The sequence below is a fragment of the Lichenostomus cassidix genome, chromosome 15 (genome assembly GCF_008360975.1).
Source record: "Lichenostomus cassidix isolate B80296 chromosome 15, HeHo_3.0, whole genome shotgun sequence".
NCBI lineage: Eukaryota > Metazoa > Chordata > Aves > Passeriformes > Meliphagidae > Lichenostomus > Lichenostomus cassidix.
This window is the reverse complement of record NC_139496.1, coordinates 3249828-3272089: the sequence shown is the minus strand read 5'-3', so window position 1 is coordinate 3272089 and position 22262 is coordinate 3249828. Positions and strand designations below refer to the sequence as shown.

At 37.0% G+C, this 22262-nt stretch overlaps 1 protein-coding gene across 1 annotated transcript in view; it reads right to left on the bottom strand.

Annotated features, from left to right (window-relative positions):
- The window catches only part of KNTC1 (kinetochore associated 1), a 28724-nt gene that overhangs the window by 4012 nt on the left and 2450 nt on the right, over window positions 1-22262 (bottom strand). The window contains exons 7-56 of the mRNA XM_085075528.1: window positions 22114-22148; window positions 21777-21887; window positions 21235-21328; window positions 21019-21071; window positions 20658-20770; window positions 19989-20043; window positions 19547-19645; window positions 19167-19210; window positions 18999-19064; window positions 18832-18907; window positions 18555-18680; window positions 18372-18461; window positions 17746-17811; window positions 17387-17448; window positions 16866-16977; window positions 16019-16162; window positions 15737-15793; window positions 15553-15654; window positions 15200-15316; window positions 14641-14784; window positions 14284-14382; window positions 13859-13962; window positions 13636-13741; window positions 13185-13319; window positions 12641-12760; window positions 12256-12325; window positions 12111-12178; window positions 11446-11738; window positions 11070-11242; window positions 10782-10879; window positions 9824-9965; window positions 9316-9372; window positions 8604-8767; window positions 8040-8147; window positions 7511-7639; window positions 6774-6890; window positions 6291-6400; window positions 5871-6081; window positions 5153-5242; window positions 4782-4953; window positions 4329-4387; window positions 3971-4187; window positions 3299-3372; window positions 2616-2826; window positions 2399-2508; window positions 1975-2024; window positions 1534-1612; window positions 863-981; window positions 592-727; window positions 258-353 (exon numbers count right to left, since the gene is read on the bottom strand). Of these exons, the coding sequence (XP_084931654.1) occupies window positions 258-353; window positions 592-727; window positions 863-981; window positions 1534-1612; window positions 1975-2024; window positions 2399-2508; window positions 2616-2826; window positions 3299-3372; window positions 3971-4187; window positions 4329-4387; window positions 4782-4953; window positions 5153-5242; window positions 5871-6081; window positions 6291-6400; window positions 6774-6890; window positions 7511-7639; window positions 8040-8147; window positions 8604-8767; window positions 9316-9372; window positions 9824-9965; window positions 10782-10879; window positions 11070-11242; window positions 11446-11738; window positions 12111-12178; window positions 12256-12325; window positions 12641-12760; window positions 13185-13319; window positions 13636-13741; window positions 13859-13962; window positions 14284-14382; window positions 14641-14784; window positions 15200-15316; window positions 15553-15654; window positions 15737-15793; window positions 16019-16162; window positions 16866-16977; window positions 17387-17448; window positions 17746-17811; window positions 18372-18461; window positions 18555-18680; window positions 18832-18907; window positions 18999-19064; window positions 19167-19210; window positions 19547-19645; window positions 19989-20043; window positions 20658-20770; window positions 21019-21071; window positions 21235-21328; window positions 21777-21887; window positions 22114-22148 (5483 nt within the window). The remainder of the gene's footprint in view (window positions 1-257; window positions 354-591; window positions 728-862; window positions 982-1533; window positions 1613-1974; window positions 2025-2398; window positions 2509-2615; window positions 2827-3298; window positions 3373-3970; window positions 4188-4328; window positions 4388-4781; window positions 4954-5152; window positions 5243-5870; window positions 6082-6290; window positions 6401-6773; window positions 6891-7510; window positions 7640-8039; window positions 8148-8603; window positions 8768-9315; window positions 9373-9823; window positions 9966-10781; window positions 10880-11069; window positions 11243-11445; window positions 11739-12110; window positions 12179-12255; window positions 12326-12640; window positions 12761-13184; window positions 13320-13635; window positions 13742-13858; window positions 13963-14283; window positions 14383-14640; window positions 14785-15199; window positions 15317-15552; window positions 15655-15736; window positions 15794-16018; window positions 16163-16865; window positions 16978-17386; window positions 17449-17745; window positions 17812-18371; window positions 18462-18554; window positions 18681-18831; window positions 18908-18998; window positions 19065-19166; window positions 19211-19546; window positions 19646-19988; window positions 20044-20657; window positions 20771-21018; window positions 21072-21234; window positions 21329-21776; window positions 21888-22113; window positions 22149-22262) is intronic.

Here is a 22262-nt window from a genome sequence, read left to right as displayed (position 1 = left end):
ATATGAAGAAAATTTTCGATTTATTACCATAGGAGTTACTCTGAAAGGCTTTAAAAATAGAAGTATAACAATTCAAGTTCAAAATTCAATGCCAAAACATAAATTCCTCAAATCTTCACCAGTTCAGTATCTCAGAGCCCAAAGTAACTGTGGTTTATAGCTTCTGTATTTATCCCATTCTTCAGAAATCACTGCATAAACCCTGTTTCTCCTTTTTCTCCCCTTGCTGCAGGACTTTATCCTTAACAACTCCTTACCATATTGAAGCCCAGGAGTTTCTGTAGAAGGCCATTCCAGAGCTGGGGATCATACACTTTGTACTCTAAACTAAGCTCTGTCACCAGTCTCACAGCCTGAAGGAGAGCAAGGACATGCTGGATTTTAACATAAATTCATGATCTTCAAACCTCTATAAGCTATTTTCAAAATTATTTTACAAAACCATCTAAATGTGATATTTTACTTTCTAATTGTAGGAAGGGTAAAGCTTTTATTTGTCATTTCCAGAGCAGATTGAAGCAACATCTGTTTAGAAAAGGTGGAAATTCACACAGTGTGTAACAAAATTTACAAAGGATTTAGAAATCCTACCCTGGGTTCATTACTGTGGTTCTTCCACAGCCCTTTAATCATGCCTTCCTTAGGACTCTTGTGGAATGATTCATAAGTATATGGAATATTCAGGATCTCAAACTCTGCCAGATAAATGCAGCACTTTAGAAAATACCTGTGAAAATAAACCCCCCAAAAGCAGGAGTTAGGTCATGACTCTATTTTAATTCACATATTCAAGCTCAGGACAACACTGACAGGTGACCTTCTGGTGCTTCAATAACAAAAATATGCTAAAAAATCATCTTACTTGACTTTCTCAATGGGTTTCTTGAAGAGAGATTCCACAGTGTTGGTATCTGCCAGGTAGAGCAAACACCTGAATGCTCTGGTCCTGTGAGCAAATGTCAGCTGAGTGTCACCAAAGGGCTGAGGGTGGGAAACACAGAGCAAAGTCACAACAGTTGGCTGAACAACTAGAAAAAATCATCCTAGATGTAGATAACCCTCTAGTTTTGTAGATTTAAGACTATTAATGCAGGCAAGAAAGATATATTTGAATATCTGGGATCTATAATATCACAAATATAATTATTAAGTGCGGAAAAGTGGAGGTTAAGGTTCTGCTGAAGCAATGTTACCACTCTGCTTTAATTCCACCCAAAGTGAGCCAATGTCTTACATCAGTTAAAGGCGTATTCTAGAAAATGTTTAATGAAGTTGTTTCAGATAATATCAACAATAAGTTTAGAAAACCCAGAGTTCAAGGTCTGTTTTTGACCGTTAATAGGAAAATTCAATTAAAACCTACATTTTTAACCCAAAGGTTGGTGAAGGGGGAAAACCACAGAGCTCATGCAAATCTACAAACCACCCAAAACACAGATGGCAAAGGCCAAAGGCTGAAGCTCTTGCAGTCAAACAGACAACATTTGATTTTAAGAAGAGGTAAAAAGCTAGAATGAGAATTTAGCAACTCACAGATGTGTCAGATGTTACAATTGCCAAAAGCATTCTTGAACTGTAATCCATTGGGCGAGACTGGAGTAGGTAGATAACTCTGCAAAAATGGGTTTGTTTTTAATGCAAGTACAGCTACTGAAATACAACATGTCAACAGTCATTGAAATGTAAATATTTCACTGTTGAAAAGAGAGCAAGGATAAGATATCCCAAGGATATAAAAAAAGGAGGGGAAAACCTCCAAAAAGCTAGTGGTAAGCACTTGTATCTGCAAGTTATTGTCGATGGCATTTCGTGACATAAATAAATATTGGATGATTCAAAAGTGATGTCACCAGAAAGTAAAAATAAGAACAGTGAGCTCTGAATCACACACAATGGTAGGTTTCTTGAAAAAGCCATTTTTAACTGGCAAGTTAGAAGTAATTCACCACACTATAGGTAAGACAACACACATACCTTCGGAGTTCTTCATCCTCCTGTACATCTCCAAAGATTTCTTGGGTTTTCTTTAAAGAGAAATGAAAATTTAGATGAGTTTTCCACATTGTTTGGTTAAATAGCCAGATCACATCCCTGCTTAATCAGTGTTTGATGAGGCTGATATATTTACAACTGCTTTACTCCTCTAGGCTGGCTACACAGCACCAAAGGGAAGGTTTTAATCTCTACAGAGAGAAGGGAAAGCATTTCAAATCTTTCTCACCAAAGACAGTAGTGTGCAATATTAGAAAGGTATTAAAATCTTAAACAGATTCTTGAGTACTAAAGGCAATTTGTGCAGAACTAACCTTGGTTAAAAAGTAACCTTAGTTTTTTAACAAGTCGGGGGAAAAAACCCATATTTTTTCATTTTCCTTCAAACTCCAAAGTGATGGCTTACCTCTGAAGGTGGTGTGCTTGGACACAGCCACTTAGCCAGCAGTTTGTCACAAATTTTGTTCATATCCAAGTCATTAATCTCAGCTATCTCCTTAGCTGCTGCATGGATATCTGCAGAAAGAAGTGGAGACAATGGATTTCCAAACCAGCATTAACTTGCTTGGGGTTTTTTAAAGAGTTTCTCTTTGCTCCTTTGAGCCTGGATTATGGAAACTCACCTGGGTAATCTCTGCCAGTTGGATTTTGGAATCTTTGGTCTATGCTGGGGTGTTCATACAGTAAAACAATCAGATTTGCTGGTTTCCCAATGGACTTTGGGTGCTCCCCAGTGTTCAGGTTATGTGTTATCAGCACATTTTCTGTTGCTGCTCTCTTGTACTGCATGTGTAACTTCCTCTGGAGGACTTCTGCTTTCTCATGGGACTCATCCTTTAGAAAACACCACAGTTTTACAGAAAAAAAGCCTCTGTTACGCAAAAGCACAAGAAAAATCACCTAAACTTTTTATAGACTAAGACAGGGACTGGAATCTTGGAACTCTAAGCAAAAATTAATAATGCTATTGATCAAAGCCAGAACACATCCCACCTCGTTCTCCTGCAGCAAGAAAAATGCACACAACAGGAGAAAGAGGAAATCATTCTTCCCTAAAATTGCTTATTTTTTGTCCAAGCTCCAAGAACACTAAGCCTGATTTTTGCAGGGTGTGAAGAGGAAACTATTACAGGAAAGAGAGGATTCTTCGGGGGAATCATTTCCCCTGAAGTATTTCCCATATTGGGGTTGGTTATGGTACAATTTACACACCACTGTCCAAAACACCAAAAATCAAAATACTAACAGAAGTATTTTGCAATTTTTGTAATAACTTCCCAACAGTCTGGCAGGCAGTTTACATTACCTTAGGTGTAGTACTCTTTAGCCACTTCTCAGCCAGATAGAGGCAGAATTTCACAGCCTGGACGTGGTCAGGACCTTTTTAAAGATTAAAAAAAGGAAGGGAAAGAAGTAAATAAGTTTTCATTAATTATTCCTGCAGTATACACTATATCCATTTTATTTTGAATAATTTTTAAAAAAACTTAGGAGCTGTTTAAAATCCTAGGAAAACTCTTGTGTCTAAAGAGCAAAAAAAATATCTATTTGGATTCAAATAGCACAGAAGGTAAATCAAATGGGGCTGAAATATTGGCTCTTGGTGGAAAACTTGTCTGAAGATGCTCTGAACATGCAGAAACTTTCAGCAAGACAAGAGGGCCAGGTTGGATGGGGCTTGGAGCAACCTGAGATAATGGAAGATGTCCAGGTTGGAATAAGATTGGTTTGGGCTGGAAGGACCTTAAAGCCCTTCTATGATTCAATAAAAGAGGGGAAAAAAAGGATTTGATGGTGATGCTGTGATATCAAATGGCTTTTGTTCTAACCTACTGTTCAAAACTAGATGCAAGAGACAAATTCATTTTCATCCTCCAACTTTGCTGGGTGTTATTCAAGATCAGTGAACAAATGTTTGCTCTGCTTGTCCCAAGCCTGTTCTCCTCCCATCCCTTCACCCATCCCATTTGTAACTCACCTGTGGGGAATTCCTGGGCAATCTTGTGAGCCATGGCCACAGCCCACTCTGGATTGACTATAGCCAGCAAATAGGACTGAACTGCCTGCACAGTTTTTATGGTTTCCTTGTTAACGATGGAGGTGCAGCCACGGCTCCTCATTTCAAATATCTTTGGTTTCAGTTTTTTCTCAAAGACATGTCGAACTGCAGACATGTGGAAGGTATCCAGGGAAACCTGGGAGGATGTTAAAGTAGATTAAGAGTTGTCAGAGCTTCTGCAGTGAGGCCAATGTCATGCAAAAGAAAGATGAAAGCTCCTCTTTATGGGGTGCGGGGGAATAATATTTAAATGAATTCCTTCAAGATGTTACTTTACCTTCATTAGTTTGGAAATCAACAGAAGTGTGGGGAAGGTTTCTTCACTGAGCTCTACAGCTGCAAGGGAAAAGAGATTTGCTTGTGACAGTATCACAATCCACTGTGAAATTCCTCTTCCTCTGTGAAATGAAGCACTTTCAGCTTATTGGTGGATGGAGACCTCCATGGGGAGACAAAGGAGATTATCTTAATTATCCCCACTGGCCTGGGAAGTGGGAGATGTAGATAAACTTTAGAGGCCCTAGGAAAGAATTTGAGGACAAACCCTGCATTGTATTTATCATCTTAGCTCCTCTGGGCAGCAATTTGGGAGTACAAGTGCTTTCAGAAGTCCTTAGGATGAAAACTGCATTAGTAAAGAATTACATTGTAGCACTTTAAAGGTCACAGATAGCAGAAAAAGGGAATTTGAGATATATTTATATATGGCCATAAAAAATCCTGAACTTACATATAATGTTCCAGAAACACTGGGCAGTTCTGAAGAACAGCAGGTGGAAGGGCAGCCTGGTGTGAGCAGCTGGAGACAAGGGAATCATCTGCTCTAAAACATATTGGTGTTCTAGGTCTACTGGTGGGGAAATTCTTGTATAAGATTCCAGATGTTTGAGGAGGCTCAAAGCCTAGGGGAAAAAAGAGAAATAAGAAGGTATAAATTGCTGAGAAACTACCAGAAAGCACTTTATTTATAAGGCTATTTTCTGAGGGAAAGATGTGCACATGGAATAATTCAAATAATTTCAACAGTGCTGAATAGCTACATCAGTAAATAGACAAAGCAGAACAGAGATGCCATCAGCAAAGTAAAACATCTGGACACACCTGGCTCAGCTGGATGCTGGTGTTCTTCTCATCAGCTCTTTGTATCACTCTCAGGACAATTTCCAGAGTTTCATAGTCATAGGGATCCAGCTGTTCAAAATAACAAGCCATTTTATAAGATATTATATGATTTGTCTTATAAAAATACAAGTGAGTTAATATGAATTACTGTTTCTTCAGTGTTATGCCAATGTAAGAATCATGGCATAACTATCTAAAACAAAATCTGAAAAAAGTAATCAGAATTTTGCAGGAAGACCAAACAATAAGTGCTGAAAAGAAAAAAAAAAAAACCCACCCCACAAAAACCCCAACCCTCCAAAATATAAAATCAAACCCCAACCAAACAAAAACACCCCCAACATACCATTTTTACTCCCCACCTATTATTACTGTAGAACTTTTCCAGTGTACTTAGAAATACTTTTTTGATTATTTTCTGGTTGGTTGTTTTTAATGGGAAGTGGGGATGGAAGACTTCTACCTCTCTTTTAAGAAAATTAGATCTGTTGCTGTAATTTCTTTTGCAGAGAACCAGAAAACTGAAACTTAACATTTGCATGCTTTATGAAAATTTGGAAAAAACATAACCTTTTCAGTTTCTGTGGAATTATGAATCTGTCATTCAAGTGACATAAGCAGCATTACTAGCTGTAGATTCCAGGGATTTTTGTGTGTTGTCTTTTTGTTTTATCTTTATTTTATTTTTTTTTTTTACCTTGTACAATATTCCACTAAGGCTCGTGACCAAGGCTTTGGTGCTGCTCAGCAGAGGAATTATTTTTAGTGCTCTATCCAGTAATGTGCAATGAGGTTGCCTCTCACTGCTTTCTGCAGAGTCATCCTCAACATCATTTGTGTTTGTATTCTGGAGCAGAAGGGTTTCAATGCAAAGCTGCAGTGCAGCATCACTGTCCAGCGTGAAAGTGCTAGGAAAGAACAGAATATGATTTTCTCTGTGACCTTTGGTGGCATCAAGGTGCTTCTTTCCTTATGAATAAATTAATCCAAGGCCAGTATGGATTGTGAATACCATCTTTTAAGAAGTATGATATTAATTAGGATTTATTTAAACCAAAAGACATTTCGGTGGCCATGGTTGTTATTAGAGCAGCAATAGATTTAACAGAATCAGTACCTGCAGTAATTCAGGATGAGACTTGTGTCTACTTCTGGGTTTTGCACCAACACTCTTATGAGTTCTTTCTTCCTCATTGGTGGCTGTCTAAATACAGTCTCAAAAGAAATCTACAGATAAAAACACATTCATCTTTTAAATATCAGACAATATCAAGATTAATTCCTTATACAGTGAAGATTTTGCTTCTTTTTGTTTCAATCCAGACACTTTCAGAGCAGGAAAAAGCAGTGTATTTGCTGACTATCCCCTGTGCCAAATAATACCCAAGAATTGAAATTTTCTTTTGTAGCTCCCTCAATTATTGCATTTTTGTTTCTGATGTTTATTTATGCAGACAAGCGGAATGAAAAATCGAAACCAAAATCCCAACTTTGCTTACATTTGAATGGGAAATCTGTCTAAAAACCCACACACATCTCAGATTATACAGGTATTATTGATTAGTTCATAAAACCCTAAAGTAAATAAATAAAAACTTACACCAAATTTACCAAGCTGGATACCCCATTCTGCATCAATAACCAATTCCTGGAATTTTCTCTTCTCTTCTGCTTCACCATATTGGCCAGCAAGCTCTGCTCCCACCAGAGCTACTGCCTAGAAGGAAGAAGGGAAGTGAATACAAGTCAAATAAATAAGCTGAAAATTTGGAATCCTGAAGTCTAAATCCTTAGAGGAACTGCAAACAATTCATAAATGATCACACAAGTGTGTAGAATGAAAACAAACCTCAGAGAAGGTGTCAGGGTTACACCACCTCCTGAGCTGGCAGTTCTAAGCTACTTTAAAATTTACTTTCTCTAAAATATTTTCTTAATGTTGTAGAAATTGATACAAAACGTACTTCTTAGACATTTTCTCAAGATTTACATTACTCTCTCTCCCCATTTCCTTATGCTTTACTTCCCATTCTCCATCATATTTTAATAGATATATTCACTCATTCCATTCTTGAGAATTGCCAGAGAACAACTTATCCAAAATATAATGTAGATATAAATTATGATGGGGCCTGAAATAAATGATTTCAAGCTTTTGAATAAGTCATGGTGAGGTAACCTAAAGAATGGGTTGAAAATCACATTTATATTGACAGCAACTGCCTGGGCACATCTTCCCACTGTGGGACAGAGGCAGCTCCTCTCCCAGTGCCCTAAATGAAGGATCTCTTTAACATCCTCTATTTGCAGAAGAAACACAAAGCCTTGGGAATTTACCAAAACTTTTTTGTAATTTTGCCATGAATTGTTTATGATATCCCACAGCTTATTGAACATCTCTTCCTTGGGCAAAATGGTGCAATATCCCAGGGCCAGCTTCTGATCGATGACACGAGAGTTGAACACCTGTGGTTTGGGGAGAAAAGTTATAAACTTTAGGAATTTATTGAATTTATTCAATAGGTCTCTTTGTATCAAGTGCAACACGTGAAAAATAATTTAGACATAATTTAGGTATGTATTGGATGTTTAATTTAGGGCAAAAAAAAAAAAAGAATAAAAGTGCATTTCAGGATTTAAAATTTAAAATCTGAATAACCTGAAGTTAGTCTAAAAGTAACTTCCCTTAGTCTAAACTACCTTAGAAGATGGCAAATTGCAGTTTTGCAGACAGCTTTTTGAAAAACTCCACCCCACCTAGAAAAACTACCAATCTAAAACAAATCTAGGTTTTAAAATGAGATATAGAATACCTACAGATCATAAAGGCCATAACCATAATTTGTGATTCTAAAGGGATTCTTACCTTGTGTAGTAAGTGCAGGGCAGAGGTCCTAATTACTGAACTGCTCTTCTCTTTCATAGCTATGAGGAAGCTTCTGTTTTCAGTGAATAGTAGATCACTATCCTGTAGCTGTTATGAAAAAAACCCACATAATTAAAAATAAATTCTAACCCTTCAACTTCTTGTCATTTACAGCATAGCAGGAGGTACTGTAGTAATTGTATTTTCAGATTTATTTAAGGCCTTACAAAGATTTTTTTCTAGATACAAAAAGGATTCCTGTTTCCAAGCGCTTTTGAATTGAGGAATGTTTCTTGAACATTCTACTTGCAACTTTTCCCACACTGAACAATGGCAAAACAACATGAAAGAATAGAGTAAACCATCATTAACACTAATTCTGGTCTCTGCAGGAAGGCCAGGAATAAAAATTCAGTTCTGAACACACTTTGCAAAGAGAGAGGATCATGACAAATAGGGAAGAAACCACCAGCTCCTTTCACAAACTGATCAAAGGTCATGCTGAAAGCCTTTCCCATGCCTCCCAAATCCTTAGAGAGCCACTCTAAACTTGCTAAAAGCTACCTTTTCACTCAGCACCAGGTCCATGGTGTTTGAAATGCCATGCTGGAGGCAGGAGCCGAAGGCACAGACCGTGAGCTGCAGGGCCAGCTGGAACTGGCTGCACTCCAGCAGGTTCTGCACTGCTGCAGAGAAGGGAGATCCAACTGGCAGCAGAAAGTTGTGTCCTGTGAAATATTCCAAAAACAACCCCAGAAAATAATTATGAAGCATATTGTTGTTGGAATTAATATCAGAGCAGTTTCTCTTTTATGTCATTACATTTATGACGCAGGATCTGCCTTTGTTCCCTTTGAAACCTTAAATTCTCAGGGCTTTTAATGTAATACAGATTCCCATTTTAGTTCAAAGCCCACAAGTTTTTGACCAGAAGTTGTCTTCTTGGACAGGCTTTGATGAGCCTCAGTCACAATGGTAGAACTTCTGTCCTGAAGTACAGGCTTTGACATGCTCAAAAATCCCAAGGTAGGAATTACCACCCAAATTGCTGAATTCTGTGCTGAACCAAACCTAAAATATGGCTTTAAGTGGAACATTTAGGCACCTTTGAAAACCCCTATGAGTTAGTCATGCTTGTGTAGGTGAATTTAAACCTGATTTCCAGTGGTCTGTTTATACTTCCATTGTGGTGGATCTGCCCTCATGTCCCTGCCCATGGCAGGGGTTGGAATTAATGATTTTTAAGGTTCCTTCCCACCCAAGCAGTGTGTGATACCTTCCATAAATGTTCCATGTGCCAGGCTTCTGGACTCCAAGGGATACAGCTTGTCCTCTGAAAGACAGAAAATGCACATCAGGAACTCAGCAACACCAGGAAGTCTGGGACAGCCCTAAAAATACCACAGGGACAGGACAAATAGAGACACGTGAACTCCAAGAGCCTTTTTTTGCTATTTTTAACTGTGCCTGCTCAGAATTTATTTTCTAGGAGGGAATATCTTTCAGACTCACAAAGGAATCCAACAGTTTTCAGTAACTACTTTGTATGTAAATCCCTTGGATGAGTGTCAACATTAAACTCTTCATCTGTGAAAATAAGATCCAAACCCAAAGTCATCTTTCTGTTCCATACCTGCAATGGGCATTTCTACCATGAGTTTGTGTAACTGAGATTTCTGCAGTGATAATTCCCACAGACAGGCTGAATTATTTATATTTTTAGATAAAAGTCAGTAAGAAATACAGATTTAACATTGTCTCAACATTCAGGAAAGCAAGCTTACCACAAACAGGCACAAGAGCAGAAGTAAGTTCATATGCAACTGGAAGAGATGCCTGAGGATCAAGGACTATTCCATCTTCTTTAAAGAAATCATCATAAGTCCACTCTTCATAAGGATCTTTATCTCCTCCAGAAGGTGTTGTCTAAGTCAGAACATTATCACAAACATACACAATAAAAGGCAGTAAGTCTAGCAAACCAAGAGGTTTCTGTTTTGGAATACAGGAGTAGAACATAATGTTCTATCTGAAAATAGTACTTCTGTTAAATGGCCAGTAGCAAGAAATACATTTTCTGCCTCGAGTGGCCACATTTGTCTTTCATGCTGTAGTTGTTTAGTTGTACAGACAAAATGCACCCTTATTTAATTTAATGGAAGCTTTCATAAATGTTTTTGGCCAAATATTATAAGTAAACATTTTCCAAATGGACCATTTTCTAGAAAAATAACATTTTGTGCATAAACAAGCCCAGCCACTTCGCTCTACTCCACTCCAGCTGTAAGACCCCATTTATTTCAAGTAGCCTAAAGCACTGCTTGACCTAAACAGAAAACAAAGATGCCATTCAAGAACTTGATCATCTTAAAGTTTTACAGAACTCTTGGGAAAGCTTTCACATAATACATTCATTTAAAAATCAAACCCTCACTGCCATACTTTCAAGTCAGCTCTCTGCCAGTCCTGGCAGAAGCTGTTCGATAAAATCACTATTTTCAGCAGGATTTATTATACTGAAATAGAAGTGGGAGAGTGCTACTTGTGCTTGTCCCACAGCTGCACTGCTTTTAGGACTCGAATCATTTTATTATTTAAGCTGAAGTACACACAAATTCTAGGAAATTTTTATTTGCAGAGCTCTGTGTGGATTTTTTTGTTGTTGTTGTTGGCTTTTTGATTAAATAGTGCTAGAGAAATAAGAGGGAAAATAATACATACAGAAAACAGCACAGAAAATACCTCTGCTGTAAATTCATAGTTGTCCATTTGGCACTGTCCATGAATTTCCTTGGCAATTGAAGTGTATTTACACAGCTCTAGACAATCCAACACTAAATCTGTTAAAATATCAAGATCATTAGCATGAATGGAAGGTTCACATGTCCTGTCAAAATGAAACAATTTTGCAGCACCTATTTTCACAGATGCAGATCTAGAAATCCACTTGGTTTTCAATTGTATTGAACACTGTTTGGAAAGCTGGGCTCCCACCACAAAAACACAAGTAAATGGTACCAGTTTAATTACCTGCACTACACAGTGAGGCTGCTTGGCCAGCCAGCTCATGGATCACTGCTGGGAGATTCATCCCAGCAGGAGGGATCATTGGAATATCACCTCCCAGCATATGACAAAGCCTTTGACACACTGAAAACAGCAGCCTCCCTGTGTTTTCATTCCAGCCATTTTCATAAAGCTCCCTATTAAGAAAGAAAAGGGTGTTGAAAATAAAAACCCAGTAGTTCTTAGGGCTTTTACTTGAGGCCACACATTCTGTTCGAATTATTTAACTAAAACAAAAAACCCTTTCCTCTGCTCTGCATCTACTTAATTCTGCAAAGTAGCAGAAATAGTTCAGAAAAGCCATTGAAAATGACAATCTTGAAAAGCTCTGCAGTTTTACCTGCATATATTTACAGCAACTTCCACTTTTCCATCATCCAGGGCTCTCAAGGCCAGTTTCTCTGCCAGTTCATGCTCTGAGACTTGCAGGAGCAAAGCCAATCTGTACAACCTTGATTTAGTGGGAAGTTTCTTGGGCTTGCCACCTTCTGAAATACAATTCATTGCTTGCACATTTCTAGTCTTGGATGCAGATCTGACATTTTCATAAGCACTTATGTGATCCTCAAGAAGCTTAGACATCACTGAAGGGTTCCTATATTCTTCATCTGAGAGAAAGATACCAAAATATTCCTGCAACAATAAAATGTTGTAGACTTGTATCCATGTAACTTCCTTTAAATTGCCTTTGTTTTTTACCTACTATCCTGAATTTTTAATAGGTTATTACAGCACTCTATGAAATCTTTCAAGTATTAACAATTAAGGCTTTAGTGAGAGTACCTAATTTTTGGTTTAAACAGACAACAGAATTTTGATTGGGAACTTCCCCAGGCACTATTTAAATTTCTAGATTATCCTTAGAATGAATTTGAAGTCAATGATAAAAGCAATCTTCACACATAGATTGTAAATACAATTAATTTTTATTATGATCCACGTGATATGAACAACTGGAAGAACTACAGTAAATCAAAAGGAATTTAAAACAATAAAAATACCCACCTGCAGGGTAGCAAGGGTTTCAAACATCTTTAGGTTTTCTTCCCATTCATATTTCTTCACAGGATTATCTGTTGGAAGAGAAAAACAATTACTTTTTGATTCCATTTATACAAGCAAGATATAAGATGTTGAAGTTGTACCTTACCTTTTTGACTGCTGAACAGGAATTTGAGGACTTCCACGAGTGTCTTAGTCATGAACATTTGTGGTTTTTGCTGCAGGAAAGGAAGAGATTTGTATTTTTTTGTTAAAATGTTGCCAGGAACAGACTTGGGCTTCAGCTCTTGAAGTACAATGCAATGTTCCACAAACTTCTTAAGCAACGATTACCAAGTCTAAGGTACAACAAGTTGAAAAGCAGACGAGCAGAAAGTTATTTTAAATATTAATCCTTTATAGAAACAGTAAATATTTTATAAGTGTAATATGTGTTTACTCCACAGTCTGTTAGTTCTCACAGGAAATATCCACAGTTCTCCCTTTTCAGAATAACTTGTGTGCACCCTTGATGATGTGAAAATTCTTTGTACCTCTTCAGGATCATCTGGTTTGTTCCTTAACACCAGTCTTGCCCACAGAGTCAATCTCTCTGCAGCTTCCTCAGCTTTAGCAAGAGGCAGAGATTTTAACAAAGTCAGAGATTCCTCTCCCTGAAGGGAGAAAAAGAAACACAGAAAATTAAAACAGAAATAATAAAAAGGAAAGGGCATTTGCTTTTGGAAAAGCTGAGTTATGTGTACATTCTTGTTCTGGGGCAATGGTTGCACAATGGCCAAGAGGGTAAGCAAAAACAATACATGAAAATATGTAGAGACTTCAATTCCAAACTTGTCTGGTGTATTGTAGGTCATAATTTTTATCCTATTCTGTCACAAATGAAGCATAAAACTCTGACAAATGACTAATTTTCAATGTTAAGCATAGGCAGTTAGGTGTCGAATTAATGATTTTAATTAAGTATACATATGTTTACTGCTTACAGGATTTCAGGAAGCAGTACAACTTGCCCTGTTTTGTCAGTAGGCCTCAGCATCAGTAAATTCCAAGATCAACTGATATAAAGTATTTTCCTACCCTTTCTTTGTCAATCAGGTCCATCATCCTCAGAAAGTAAACTTCTCCAGTGGGCAACATGTACGCTTCCACAATTTTCAAGGCATCCTCCAAGCAAGTAGGGGTATCTTGTTTAAGAATGTATCTCACAAGCCTCTGCAGGAAGAAAACAGAAATGGAGTTCAGTTTGTTGATCTACAGGTTATCAGAGGAATTAGTTTATACACACTACCAATGGAACTGTTCAGATTGTTCCAAGCAAGTTACCTGGAAGCTTAAAACTTTTATGTAGAGAAAACTTGACTGAAGTGTAACTGGGAGAAAATAGGGCTTGGGGACAGAATTAACTTGGGAACTCTGAAAATTCCTCTGGTTCCTCAGTATGTCAAGGAACTTCTCCAGAAATACTCATGTTTTCTCCTAATGAAGGAGAGATGTTAAAAAAAAACCCACTGAAATCTTGATAACTTACCATTATCATCTGCTTGTCCTTCAAAAGATTGGTATCTCTTATCCCATAGGCTCTCAAAAGCTTCTTCATCTCCATCAGTCGGTAACTCTCCTGCAGTAACTTCACCCTGGAGGCAAATTCAACCATCAATTCCTTTGTTACCTCCAGCTATGTGATTTAATCATCACACTACTACAGATACACAATATTTCCCCAGCCAGGTTAGACTGTGGATGCTTCTTACTTGACATGATTCATTTCCAGATGCTGTCTGACCAGCTGCTCCACTGCTGCACTCCATGGCACCAGAGCTCCGTGCATTATCTGCAGAACTGCATCAAATTTCAGCTGCAAAAGGAACAAAACAAGGACGTCAAAACTACAACTATATCCTCAAAAACATCCCATGGGAGATGACTAAAATAGAGTAAGACAACATAAATTTTCTCCTCGCTCCACACATGTAAAAATTATGTTTTGGTGTGAACTGATGGTGTAGCGGGTTGACCTTGGCTGGGTGTCAGCTACCCACGATGGGGGAGAGAATAAGATGGAGAACAACCAGAGGGTGAGATAAGGCAGTTTTATTGCAGTGAAAGAGCTTGACCTCAGTCAGATTCAATACAGATGTGTTGGAGTCACTTGATGCCTTTCATAAAATATACTTACATCTGTGTCAGAGATGCAGCCAATGACAGCTATGGCCTTAGCTTCCCAGGCAGTTTCAAACACTGAACTAGATCTTGTCCGACAACGTTCTAGCAAATCCTGGGTATTTTGAGAAAGATTATTAGGACATTTGAAATCAGGAGTGTCTTATAATATGAACAAAAAAGTAAAATTTTTTTTGACATTAAGGGATTGTTTCATAGCTGAAATAGTAATTATCATTAAGCTCATTGACAGGATTGAGATAATCTAAAAGCTGGGCCTAGAATTCAGTTGTGAATTCAAATGTTCATCAGACTTGTTTTCTGCTTACTCATGTTGAAATAGCTTTCTTCAAAAGGAAAAAAACATGGATACCTTTACATACTGTAGAAGGAGCTCATCTTTTTGTAAGTTATGTTCACACAGGTAGGGTTTTATAAACTTCTCCAAAATTGATGGGACAAGCTCTGGTGCCAAAATCTTATCAAGCATGCGAAACACAATTGTGGTTGCATTTTCCTGGGCAGCAAGTGGAAAAAGGACAAGTTAGAACATCACACATGTTACTGCAAGGCCATTTATGTCTCTAATAAATAATCCAACATCCAGAGGCCACTGAAATCAACTGAATAATGTCGAGTGCAAGAATCCCTTTTTAGCTCAAATAAACGCTTTGGTGTGGTTTGATGCTGGCCAAATGCTGGGCAGAGGAGGAAAAAAATTAAATAAAGGGGTCATGAGTCAAGAGAAGGACCAGAAGGAAACACTCCAAGGGCAAAACAGGATCAACTTAGAAATATAAACTGAATTTGTTACCAAAAAAGTCAGAGAAGGATAAGTAAAATAAGCCTTAAAACACCATTTTTACCCTCACCCCCTCCCTCCTTCCCAGGGAATGCTACTGAAAAGCACTTTTTCAAGTGTCTGCAGTTACCTTTTCAAAATCACAGAGTGCCAGCCTGCAGTTGTATTTTCTGTACAGATTTATCAATTCTTGTAAATCCTTTACCAGCTTCTTTAACCTCTGTATCTCTTCACAGTCGCCACACCTCTGAAACAGTGTTGAGAAGTGAAATGTTAGGAGACAAGTCCAGTAAGAGGCTGTCATCAACATTTGGAAAAATTTGTAACACAAGGAAATTGGGATTTGGTTCTTTCCTTTCATGGAATTAAGTCAATCTTCACCAAAACCAACAGTGACCTAACTCTCATCCATTCCAGCTCTAGCACAGAGCATCTGTTTGAAGTTTTTTAGTAGCTAATTCTTGTATTTGTTACATTTCTTACCAAAGGAGTCCACTTGCCAAAAGCTGTCACTCCATGTTCACCTTGATTTTTACTGGTAAAGAAAATCTCTGCCACACGGAGTCCATTTTCAGGCCAGTTTGCCTGTCCAAAATAATTGATATTAGCAAACTATATTATACATCTAGAAATACAAGATATGCAAAGCTTCTGCAGTGTGACTTACCTTGTCAGTTAGTTCAAGGTTTCGAGCAGCTTGTTCCAGCCATTTTGCTAATATTTTCTGAAAAAAATACATTTATAAGTAGAGTTATGCTATCTATCATAGCAAAATTTGCCATTGGAAACTTCTTTAAAAAGAAATAATTTAAAATATAAACACTAGGGAAAAGAATCCCTTTCAAATACAGAGGAACAAGGTCCTGACCCCCAAAAATAAAGTCTGTAGGTCAGACTGTAAAATCATCTTAGTCTGAGAAAATTACAATTCACATTAAGTCAGTCTCACCTGTCCGTCTGGCACAACTCTTCTTGAGAAGGGGATCACAAAATTTTTAAGCCACACACACAATTCCTTCAAAGGAGCAGGGAATTGGATGGCATTGAGCAAATCCTTCAGCATGTTCTCATCAAAGCTGCTTTCAAAATCAGCCTAAAATATTAAACCAGGACAATTACAGATCCATGGAGTATATGTTTATCTGATACTCTGTAAAGCTTTCACTAATAGGAAGGGCCAGTAAATTTCACAAAGAGAAATTAAATTTCACAAAGAGAAATTTCACACAGGCAGAAATTCAGTAAAACTAGAGCTTGGTCTTAAAAAAAGACCTAATTGAAGTAATTTCTTTACAAATCACACTGTTCTGTTAATTTCAGACTTGTCCTATAGTTCTGTCTTATTAAGAAAACAGCAGACATGAAACTCAAAGTCCTGCACTAAAAATAAAATAACAGCACACAGCCACTATCTTGAATGTGTCATTCAGAGTAAGGAGTCTGTGTGATTATTTTTAAAGGATTTTAAGGCTGGCAGCAAACATCCACTTGAAAGTTCTGAGAGCTGTGCTTGCAAGAAAGTGAACGGAAGATTACAAGCACTGCAGAATAAATCAAATTGTCATGACTTAGAAAGATGAATTCTGACATCAGAAATACCAGTTTATTCCGAAATCAATAAGAAGTTCAGCCTCCTAAGGATCCAGGTGAACAGGTAATCATTGTGATAATTGATGAGATTCTGCCATGGACCTTTGCTTGTCTGAGGAGCTATTTTGTAACAGCCCCTGTGAAATGAGGCTGGAAAATTGATTTAACCCCCTCCATAAACACCAGAGATGTCTGTGCCACCTTACCTGGTGTCTAAGCCAGAGGTACTGTGCACAAGACAAATTTCCTTCTTCCAGCTGAAAAACAATTATCTTGAACATGTCCTCGTTATTCAGGAATTCTGTCCAAGCAATACCACTAGAAGTGAGAGGGGGAAGAGAAGATTTGTTAAATGTCATTATTAAAGGAATTGGGGAAAAGGAAATCAAAGGAATCAAATCTTTTCTACCTAGTGCTGTATGTTGTAAGAACCAAGGGGATTGTTACGTTGTATTTGTATAAAATCACAATCCCTTCTAGACATACTGAACAAAAAAACCCCAAAAAAACTATTTAAGTGCATGTAAACAGATAATTTGTTTTCAACAAATAGGATGACTCAACCTCTCTGCATTCTCCCTTCCCCACAGCACAGGATGGGAAATTTCAGGCAGAGAAGGAACAGCTTGAAGTTTAATGAATTCATAATAAAAAACTAAATTTCAGTGGTACAGGCTTAACAATCAAAATTAAATTTATTTTAAACCTTAAACAAATACAAACAAACCTGAATTTCTCTAGTCCAAAAGCTTCATAGAATGTTGTGAGCCTTGCCTGAGCTCTCAATACCTGAATGCAGATGAGATTTAAGGTTAATATCTGGCTGAACATATTGTTACATTACATGATTAGAACACTGATTCTCCTTGAAGGCAGAAGAGGCCAGTTTACAACAGGACTAAACAAGAAACAAAATTAAATACCTAAAAGAACTTTAATAAAGGTTCTCCCTTCAATTTATGGAGCATCTGAAATTCAATCTATTATACTATAAAGTATAATTTTTTTTAAAAGTTCATCGGTAACAGTTTGTAAAACTCTACAATTGTTTATATGATACTGCAGATCCAAGAAATTTGTCCTCACCTCAGCTATGGATACTGGAGCCCCATCAGATGGTGGAGCAATGGTTCTATAGTCTTTCTTCAAGATCTGAAAAAAAGGACATGAAAGGGTTTGGCTGACAACTCAGAACATGCTAGACAGGACTGTGAATGTAATAAAGATATGAGCAAATAGTCAGTACTTCTGTAAACTGGGATTTCACCATGTTAGCTTGGATCTAACCTGATCCAAGTCTAATCTGGTGGGATTTCTGCACGGATGGAGGATCAGATAGATAATGTGTATCTTTCTAGTTGTTTGATAAGGCAGGAAAGACTAAAATAATTTAAAAAAAAAAAGGTGACCTACTTTGAGCTTTAGTTTGAAAACCAGTATTTTAAAGGTACTTAAAAAAACTGCTACCCAAAACTAAACTCTGCTTTCTGGTGCAAAAATAAAACTGTAAGCTCTTTTTTGCCCTTGAGCAATACCAAAAACGAGGTTGGAACAAGACTTGCTGATTCTTCATGTTTGGCTACATAGGATTTATAACACTTTACTTTTGCCTTTTTGGCTGACTGTAACTGGTTTTCTCCCCTCTCAAGCTGTACAGAAGGGTGGAATAGAAGTTGAAGGGCAGAAGAAATTGAAATAAACAAATTCCTTACTCTGACTTTAGCATAATTCAGCATTTCTCGAGTTGTTTCATACAGTGGCCACGGAGCATTTAGGCAGTAATTCACAACAAACTGGTCGTCCTGTTTGCATAAGGAAACAATTGAAATTAATTCCAATATCCTTTACATTTTGAATTGCTTTAGTAGAGAAAGAGGGTAGAAATAAAAACAAACCTGAATTTTTTGCAAATTTTCTTTGGCTTCATTCCCAAGATCCAGCAAGGCTTCCTGCTCATAACTCCCAACAGAAGCTGAAGCCAGTTTCTCCAAAATAGTGTTTGCTTTTACTTTGTATACAAGCTGTTTAAAGAAGATAATACAAGTATAGTGAGTTGTTTTATAAGGTAACATTCCACTGTCTTGGTAATATTTGTAATATTTTTAATGCTTACTCATAATTTCAGTTATCCTGATTAATCTAAAATGTGTTTATCATGAATGAATAACTCACCTCAACATCCAGTCCAAACTGAATAGCAAAACTCTCTGCTTCAGTGAATTTGTGTTTGTGCAGTAAACGACTTAGTCTAGGGATGAAATAAAATAAACTACTTCAATATAAGTCCAAATCAGATATTAAAAAATTAGAATACAGTGGGGTTTCACAGAAATCAATACCTATTTTCTGGCAAGGCTTCAGTTAAACTTCTCATCACAACTATAGAAACTGGGGCTTCAGCAGGCCTGAGGATGAGAGGGAACTGTGTGAGTTTATCAACTCTATGTGGAACTAATCTGCCATTTTTATGTAATAATGATCTAGTTACAAACAAAGTATTATCTTACATCTGATGTTTTCCATGAATTCCTTCCAAGAAGTATATTGTATCCTGTAGTGTGCAATAACAGAAACCATTAGGTGAAATGAAATAAATTCCAAATAAATCCAGAGCATTTTTCTGTGCTAAGAGTACTTAAAGCTTCACTCAGTTTTCAGCTGTATTAGCAGCAGGAACAACTGGCAATGCTATTAAATAGTGCAAGAGACCTCTGACTAAGTTGAAACTGCTCAGTTTGCTTAATCTTTCTTTGTAGAGTTCCTGCATAGTTTCTAGCAGAAATTGGTTCTAACCTAACAAGAATAACACAGTACCCTCTTTAATATTTATACATATTAAGACAACTATATTTCTTCCAAGAACAAAAAGAAAATCATGTAAACCTACTGTGCAAATCCCACTTTGAACAAGGGAAGAAACGAGAGACACTTCCAGAGAATAGAGCTGTTGCATAGTGGGCAATGCAAAAACCATTAGACTTCTCATCTACAAAATCAAAAAAATGGAGAAAACAAACAAATAAGTCAGAATTACTTTTTTCTCTTATATTGGTGAGAGAGTGATATTTGCAGAATAATTTCTGAATTCTTATGGAATAAACCCCAAACCACCCATAAAAACCCCAAGCAGTGGGACAGGTTGCCCTGGTCACCACCACAAGAATCCCAACTACCCTCACTTGTTATATCCTGATATATAGATGGTCATCTTTCTGTTTGGACTTTAAGCTCCTCAGAATTCTGTGTGCCACAAATATCCCTGTCCCCCTTTTTTCCTATGAGCAATTGCACAACAATTAAAGAACAGAACACAGATAAGGAGATTATACCTGTTTGTTATCTGGCATTGTCATGACAATCAGTTTAACATTGGCAAGCCCTTGCCTAATAAATAAGAAAGAGATAAAGCAAAATTTGCTGTGTGAATCTTAGGTTAAAACTGTGAAATATTTTTGCTTCTGAGTTTTATAAAATTTTGCATTCTATGAAAACACATCCATTTAAAAATCCTTGCAGATTTTAATATATAGCTGTATAGTTTCTAGCACTTTCTCACACTTTAGAACAGCAGGTAGCCTTTCTCACACATTCTGTTTAATCTTATTTTCAAGGAAAGGGATTTCTAACAAGAACATCCTGTTTTGCACCAGCACCTGGGCCAAAATAATAAGATACTTCATGGCCATAACAAGATAGAGGGCTAAGAACCCTTGGAGAGGCTTCAGTGGTGCAAATCCAAGGCTGGGTTACCAGGGCAACCATTCTCCTATGGGATGGACTTTGCTAGATGTGCCAATTAGTTAAACTAATAAAAATTGTGAAAATTCAATGCTGCATGTGCACATAGATACAATTAATTCACCTGAAAGCTTTCATTAAAAGATTGTTCTTCATGTTATCAATCCTAATATTGTTTGGAAAGTTCTTCTTCCGACTCTAGGCAACAGCACCAGACAACTATTGAGTTCTCAGGGTTGGTGCTGCAAAACTTTACTTACTGCATGACTTGAGAAGAATCTGACTCAGTAGTGAGAAGAAATTCTTCAATACGTATTAAAGGCCAATCCCAAATCAGGGTAAGAGAATAAACGTCCCATGTGCTTAAGATATTCTAGATTAAAAAAAAAAAAATCAGATATAATTTCATATTTTCTTCATAAAAGACAATTTTTGAGTGAAACATTATATTTCAGAGCTTAATGAATAGGAGTAGAGTTTAAAAAAAACAAACACAGGAAGGTTAAGATCCTCTGTAAATATAAGTGTCTTTATTTTACAGAAACTTTTCTTTAAACCTTAAAAAATATGTTTATAAATTGGATTGTAATGTGAAGATTAAACACCAATCATCACACATACCTCTGTATCCAAAACAAACAGCTGATTATCAAGAACTTGAAGTTTTGCAGCACCTAAAAAATATTAACATTCACATAAATTCCCTATTTTACTTGAGATTCTGTTCTGTTGGGTACACGCGCATTTATTAAAAACAATGAAATAACTAAAAATTAGTACATTCTGCAATTAAATATGAAATCTGCTCTTGTCTATAAAAAGATAAAACATTCTTACCTTGGATCAGACTTGAATCAGCAAAACTTCGAGCAGACACCAGGCCTTTGGCAGGTTCTACCTCCCACTTGGAGAGAACATAATCACCTTTCCCCTGTGAGGAAAGGCAAAGGAAAATGGAGTTAGACAGGAGATATTTGACCATTGACATGGCTGCTTCTACAATTAATCTTTAATGTGGAAAGCTGCAAAACCAAATGAAACTTTATTCCTCTATTGATGTTCAGAAAAATACATTGATTTCTTTATTTTTAATTTAACCTTTTTCCTTTCTCCTTTGAAGACTGGCCTTTGTTACAGTGATTGTTACAGCCAGCAGTTTCTGGCTCTTTGAAAAACAGCATTTCAAAATATCCACTTTCCATTCTCATAGAACATGAAAAGTTTAAATTTGCAGTGAAGGAAATGAAAGGCAAAAAAGTCTTGGCGCAAAAAGCTGATCAGCCTCTTTTTCAACCAGCTGGAGATAAATTTTGTTGCAGATCAAAAAATGCCATTGCTGATCTCATAAAAATTGCTATGATCACATTCATAGTGCTTACCCCGATTATCAAATGGATTTTGTTCACTGTGCTGCTGATCACAAAATCCTGACAGCCAAGGCTGTGATGCTCTCCCGTGGCAATGAAAGTTGTCTTTATCTGTCCTTGTAACTTGTGGGGTGGGAGAGGAAGGGAACGTCAACAAAGAGGGAAGAAAAAGAGTTGTTTAGACAACCAGTGGATAAAATCTTTGCTCATTTCTGAACATGCAGAAAAAGTAGCAATCACAGCTATGAGGTGGAATAATGAACTGGTAGAGTCAATGGAATGTACAGAGCAAAGTTTAGTTACAAACTCTGCACTTTTAACACATTAGCAGTTTGCAGGTGTTTCTTACTTGCTTTGCTGCAGTCATATCCATCTTCTCAATTGCTAAATATTAAAAAAAAAAAAAAAATCAGCGTTAAAACTTTTTCAAAATTTAAAAAAGGCATTAAACATCATTTAGTGAAGTTTTTAAACACAAGCCTCCCTGTTCCAATGAAA